The sequence below is a fragment of the Arctopsyche grandis genome, chromosome 4 (genome assembly GCF_051622035.1).
Source record: "Arctopsyche grandis isolate Sample6627 chromosome 4, ASM5162203v2, whole genome shotgun sequence".
NCBI classification, from domain to species: domain Eukaryota; kingdom Metazoa; phylum Arthropoda; class Insecta; order Trichoptera; family Hydropsychidae; genus Arctopsyche; species Arctopsyche grandis.
In genome coordinates this window covers 1,697,391-1,704,277 of record NC_135358.1, presented here as the reverse complement: position 1 = coordinate 1,704,277, position 6,887 = coordinate 1,697,391, and the positions used below count along the sequence as shown (strand labels likewise).

The window sequence follows — 6,887 nt, the reverse complement described above, 5'->3', positions numbered from 1 at the left end:
CGAGTTTGGTTGCCTTCCTGCGAGTGGGGACCAACCCGGCTGGGTTCGGAGAGCCGCTACCCACTCTGTCTTCAGCTGTCATATAATAAACACGTGCATTAACCTGCCAGTCGTCTCATTCGTCCATCCTCCATAACCTCTTGTTTCGTAAGAAACGCAAAGCAAAGAGAAGATTTTGGATGCATCCTCTTCTTCTGGAACGACACTCAAAAGGCTTATTTAATAATTATTTTATGGATCTTCGTAACGTTTTTTTAACTTTACAAGAATGTCAGTGAAATCGTTTGATAACCTCTTGAACAAAATAAGAAATTCAATTACGGATACTAATACTCGTATGCGAGCTTGTATAATTCCAGAAGAAAAATTGATAATTACTTTGAGGTGAGTACATACATCAAATATATTTTGTTTATTTTTAGAAGCATTTATTCTTTTATTTTTTACATTTTTTAGAATGATTCTGATTCCCGAAACAAGTCAAGTATTTCAGTATTCTGAGTATCTGATACATTTGTATCGGTTGGTGATAACCGCTCATTATATGCCGTAGTACGATTGCGATATTGCCCACTGCTGAAGGTTTCCTGTTCATGGTTTGGCTGTGTCGAGTATTGGCGATATTGCCCATTAACTGAAGTTTCTGCTCCATAATTCGATTGTGTCGTATATCTTCGGCTATATGTTCCTGGTTCATTATCAGCATAGCCTTGGCGAAACAGACCAAATTGCGAATGCTGAGTTTCCATAGGTTGCGGTTGTGCTCTTTGTATGACGTCCATTATCTCCATTCTGGCAAATAAATGGAGAATTCATTCTTTTCATTTTCTGCTAAGCTTTCCTCACACATTGTATTTGTGATTTCTTCCCATCTTCGTATTTTCACATCCCGATCACTATATTCTTCTGAAGACATATCCCATATTGCCTTACGATTTTCGATTTCTCGAATTAGTTTCTCTGTATCGAAACTCATTTTCAAATAGAAGTTAAAACTAGTTTCGGAGCGTAAAATACTTCTAGCTGCTACGACGAGTGCGCGGAGACTGAAGGCAGCCACATACTAGCCTGTCAGTTCTACCTTGCACGATCTGGCTGCGTGCAGCCAGCTGGCTGCCGTGCAATCGTACGCGATCTATTGGCTGCCGCAGCCAGGAATTCTTGGCTGCCTAGTGCGCGGGCTCCAATGAGCCACCGTATGTTAGATTGGCTGCCGCAGCCTGGCTGCCTAGTGCGCGGCCAGTCTAACAGCACTGCACGACTCCGTTTCAAATATGTAATTTTATGACATTTCTATTCATATCTACCTACACGTCGCGGTCACGTCACGTTTACAGCAATTTGGCCGAGTGCAAGGCAAAATCGGCTTACTTGTACATTAGAGGCCATGACGATACGGCGCAATATTGCTTACGTCGTATTGTCGAGTACTTGCAATATGAATGCATACACGTGCATTCGTAGCTACGCGTCAGAATACAAGTCAGCAAAAATGTTTCGACGTTTATCGAACGAAAAATGATGTATAATCCTTGGGATTTCCCGTTTACTCGTGATTGCGTATCTGGAGCGAGTACAATCGCCTTTATGGGTAAGCTGGACGAAGTATTTCGGCCACGGCTAACTTTCGTGTACGAGAAGAGGACACGATGATGTCATTTGTACAGATTAAGTTCGATGAGGGAAATAGGTGATATCACAAGTCGTGCTATATCTCTACACGCTGTTGTTGGAAAAAGAAGCAACTCCATTGGTGGTTGCACTCACATGACAAATATAATTATTTATTTATTGCAATTTTGCCATAATGACATCACAAATTTACTCCTGTGCGACACTAATACTAAGTTGCATATGAATTCTCGTGCATAAATCACTGCTATTATACTCACCTATGATCTAACAAAGGTGATGGAAAGGCGTTTCGGTTCAACTACAGACATCACATACGCGCCAACGCCAACACATACGCGCTACAGTCTATTGAGCGCACGACTTTAGGTCTGTTCATACTTAACAGCACTGCACGGCTTCAGCACTGCACGACTCCGTTTCAAATATGTCATTTTATTACATTTCTATTCATATCTACCTACACGTCGCAGTCACGTCACGTTTACAGCAATTTGGCCGAGTGCAAGGCAAAATCGGCTTACTTATACATTACAGGCTATGCCAATACGGTGCAATATTGCTTACGTCGTATTGTCGAGTACTTGCAATATGAATGCATACACGTGCATTCGTAGCTACGCGTCAGAATACAAGTCAGCAAAAATGTTTTGACGTTTATCGAACGAAAAATGATGTATAATCGCGCTTATAGGGGGGTTGAAGGTTTTGGACCGTTTCCCGGCCTATGGAAATTCAGTTGAATTTTGAAGAGGATCTTTATTACTCGATTAATACAGGTGTATTTGTATGTACAGCGAAGTAGGTAGAGGATTCACTGGAACGAGCTAGGTCGAGTTCCTGAAGCTCACTGGCATCTGGGGACGATGCACTGGTTTATAAAGGTGTTGCTTGAGCAACGCGTAGCTGGGCTGGTGAGATCACGTTCTGGAAGATTCCGACAGGGTCGAGGTCTTCCTTTGTGTTCAATGTTTGATGCGTGGTTGCGTAGCTCCTTGGGATTTCCCGTGTGCTCGTGATTGCGTATCTGGAGCGAGTCGAATCGCCTTTATGGGTTAAGCTGGACGAAGTAAAATAAAACTATTCAAATAAATTTAATAAAATGTTTACTATTAGATTAGTCATGTTTAGGCGGTTTATATTACAAATACCGAGCGAAGCCGGGTAAAACCACTAGTTATACTTATAAAATATATCCCATGTTGTTTATTGTACACACAAACAACATATTCAAAAACACTTTTGAATGCATTATGCAATTTTTAACGATGCACTTGCTTATCTTGCGAGTAATATAAAAAAACAGAGAAGTTTTTATCGGACATACGTCGAGCACCAAGCATCAAATTTACGACTGATGCTAAAATTATTTAGGAATGTCTGTGGACAATCGTCACTCGACTACAATTTAACGCCTAAAACCACTTCTATTATTATAACATTTTTCTGGATTGAGTACACAAAATCACTCCTTGAAGACAATAGAGAGACCAGGGGGCGTATTAAAGATCCAGGAACGGGATTATCTAATATGGTAATTGGATTATTAGTCACATTGCGATCACCCAAAAGACAATTGTTGCCATGAAAATCGCGAATACAGAATATCTGGCACTCGAGTTCTCGTTAGTACAATATTTCGATTGATGGAATTTTGGATGCCAGATGTTCCGTGATCGAGATGTTAGGGACGTGCGCGAGATCGCTTTTTGCGGAATAATCACCGAACCATGCTAGATATTATAAAATGCTACCCACTTTGTCTCTATGTTGTATAAACATGATTGTTTATTGATGTTTGTAATTGGCCAGGAAAGCGCATTGGGGTTTACCTGTAAGGCTAAGTTAGGCTAAGGTAAGTTAAAACTTGCTTTTTGTATTAATTGAGATTTTTTCGCATATATTTTATAATTAAAACGGCAGCATAAATAAAAATTATTTATTTGGTTATAAAATCACATTACAAAATTTTTACAACATTAGCAAATCAATGTTTTGAATGAAATACACAATACTATAATAATGTCAATTAGATGAAAGTTTTTTGAAGTAGTTTTATCTAATTCAGTCTTGTTAAAAATCATAGCTATTTTATTGTTCAATTAATTAACTTTCAATATAGAAAATCGTTTTGATTGACCTGAAACAATAGTATACAATGAAAAAAAAAAACAAATTAAATACATACACACATACATTTTGATATCTATTTTATAAAAACCTTTAAGAAATGATGTTCAGCCAATTTATCAGCTGTGGCACGTAAAGTCGAATCGTGCTGCAGACAAGCGATACAAAAATCTGTTCCTTCCTGGGATAGCGAACTAGGCCATTCTGGTCTATTACCCGTTCCCACTTTATACATTATTTGATAATTTGAATCACAATCGCTCCAAGGATGCTGAAAGAATGCATTATAAATAATTCTACGACTCAAAATACAACATACGTATATTCTGTATATATTTACAAACCTTTCCAGAGGCCATTTCCACTACCACGCAACCCAACGACCAGATATCTGCAGCCCTACCATGCCCCGAAGACTTCATGAAAACTTCAGGTGCCATATATGCTATATACAAATCAAAAACAAATCAGTAACGGCAAATTTATTTCTTTTATATAATTTTTGAGACTTTTCAAGAACCTTGCGTTCCGATATAACCCTGAAGTTCTCCAGGAACTGTAGTATTAGCACGTATTTTTACAGCGCATCCAAAATCACCGAGCTTGAGACAATTGCCACCTTCGGTCAAGAATATATTACCGCCTGAAATACACAAAATTTTCATTATACGTTTGATTAGAATGAATATATTGTAGGAATATAGCACAACTTGTGCTATTACGAATCAAAACTAGTGATCTCATACATTTCACACCAATCATCATCGCTCCTGTACAAACATGCATAACTCGAGGACAACGTCCCCTTTGACCATTCCAGAAGAAAGATTTCATCGCTCGATCGTAAAATGAACGAAACCCAACAGTGATGTCATCAGGAAACTGTAACACGTGTCCTGAAAGTCGTTTACACGTGGCACACGACCGCATTCTTAAATGAACGACGTCCTGGCGCTGACCCCAAACACGTGTCCCTAAAACACGTGTCTTGAAGACGAAGACAAAGCATCTGCACACGGCACGCTTCAAGCCAAAACGTATATAAAGCGATGCACCAGCTCCAAACATCAGAGTGAACCTCTGGAGTTCAACCAGCTCACTTCTTCGAGGCTCAACCTCTTCGTACATACAATAACCATTGTAACAATTGAACAAAAATAAACGATCCTCTTCGGAAAACACAAACGGTGTTTTCTTAGACCGGGACACGGTCAACACACCTGTCCCGCGTACTAAAATGTAATTAAAGGAATTTAAAAGTCCTTACTTTTTATGTCACGATGAGCGATCGATCGTTCGTGAAGCGCTCGAACGGCTGATACAAGTTGTCCGGTGTATCGTCTTATCAACTGTTCAGGAAGACCATTTCCAGTTTCCTCATCGCTGTTACTGTTGCAATTCGCTATCATCGATTCTAATGAGCCTTCCACACACAATTCCATAAAAATCAACATTTCTTCCTAAGAAAACCAAAAACATTTAAGGATATTTAATATACCTTTACCAATATAGAAAAAAATTATATACTCAATGAAGAAGATAAACATACTCTATATATTTCAACACCGTAATATCGCACTAAATTAGGATGTACAACGTCTTCCAGTATTTGAAGTTCGTTAGCCGCTCGATCTATAGCTCGTCTATCACCAATACCCAAACCGATTTCTTTCATCGCCAACAATTGACCCGATTGGATATTCACCACCGTGTAAACCTGAAAGACGAATTGTATTCACACTAGAGTGCAAAATTTATATGTTTAGACCAGATTAAAATAGACAAATACCTTTCCGAATCGACCTTGTCCAATTTTTATACCACGCTGCCATTTGAAAGTTACCGGACGAGGACGGAAATGATCCCTGGATTCAATGCTGTGTTTCACATTGCCTATGGCGCCAGCACGCCGAAGATTAGCATCTCTTTTACAATCGAGCTCTTTTAAAACCGAGATCTTTCTACTTTGACGATCGGCTTCTGAAAAATCGAATTGAAAAGTACTAATACTGTATTGTTAGTGATTTAATCTTCACAAGACCAAAATTCACCATTGTCTTCTACACAGTTTTGTAAATTTGGAGAGTTTTCTATAGGAGGCGTAGATGGCGATACAGATTGAAACGTTTTATTTGAAAATGGATTCTGAAACAAACAATAGTGTATTAAAATAGATAGTAATCAACGCCTAGTACAAATTTTGATGACCTAGAAAATGGTCCGATTCATGGAAATATCTGGGATGTTAATTCTAGTAATGGCATCAGTTTTGGAGATGCCATTTTAAAGGTATTCTTATGAAACCAAAAAGAAAGCTTAAATTTCAAAGAATACCTTTGAACGAGATTTTATTTTTTACATATGTAGATATGTATATATTAGCCAGCATAGCTCGGTCGTTAAGCTTCTGCTTAGCGTCAAGAGGCGCCGGGTTCGATCCCATGAGCTGACCTCGATTGAAAAGAATTTTTCTGAATATATTTGTAGTGCTGCTGTCAGACCTGGATATTTGTGACTCCAGGTCGATCGTTTCCTATCAGGGTTTGCCAATTTTCTCTGATTTCATTGTTGAAATGGTTCCTCCATCAAATTGGCAAAAACAAATCCTATATATATATAAATATCTGAATTTGATTTATGTACAAGTCTAAATCCATAAATGTCTCTATGGATTATTTCATTAATTAATTTATTGTTAATTTTGTGTTCTTCAGCCACTCGAAATACAGCGGTTTATGTAATAAAAAATGCTGCAATGTTTGTAATTAATTGTCTAGGAAGGCGCATAAAATCAGATAAGTTGACAAACTCTGAAAGTAAACAATCGACTTATGGTCTGACCGCACTATTCGTCAAACGAACGATCCGACACTTCACAACAGTGTGCGACAATATTAGGTAAACCGCACTTGAACGACAGCGATGCGACACTACGCAGTTAATTATGTCAATCATTCGTTCGGTACCTCGGAGCAAGATGGACGAAACGGACGCTATTATAGTATCTTTGATATGCGAGGAAGAAGAACAACCGAGAAAAACCAAAAAATTATGGCTACATGCTATTTCAAAGTCACGATATGAAGATGGAGAATAATTGTCGCAAGGCAACCTCCCTCGACGAC

At 38.6% G+C, this 6,887-nt stretch overlaps 1 protein-coding gene across 2 annotated transcripts in view; it reads right to left on the bottom strand.

Moving 5' to 3' along the window:
* Positions 1–3,557: 3,557 nt before the first annotated feature.
* Positions 3,558–6,887, bottom strand: part of Mekk1 (mitogen-activated protein kinase kinase kinase 4) — a 28,534-nt gene continuing 25,204 nt past the window's right edge. The window contains exons 21-28 of one of the 2 annotated variants that reach the window (XM_077430200.1): positions 5,814–5,907; positions 5,552–5,742; positions 5,312–5,479; positions 5,030–5,222; positions 4,283–4,405; positions 4,107–4,207; positions 3,854–4,033; positions 3,558–3,772 (exon numbers count right to left, since the gene is read on the bottom strand). In XM_077430200.1, coding sequence (XP_077286326.1) covers positions 3,746–3,772; positions 3,854–4,033; positions 4,107–4,207; positions 4,283–4,405; positions 5,030–5,222; positions 5,312–5,479; positions 5,552–5,742; positions 5,814–5,907 — 1,077 coding nt within the window. In that variant the 3' untranslated portion in view covers positions 3,558–3,745. The remainder of the gene's footprint in view (positions 3,773–3,853; positions 4,034–4,106; positions 4,208–4,282; positions 4,406–5,029; positions 5,223–5,311; positions 5,480–5,551; positions 5,743–5,813; positions 5,908–6,887) is intronic. The other variant, XM_077430201.1, reaches the window with a different exon arrangement.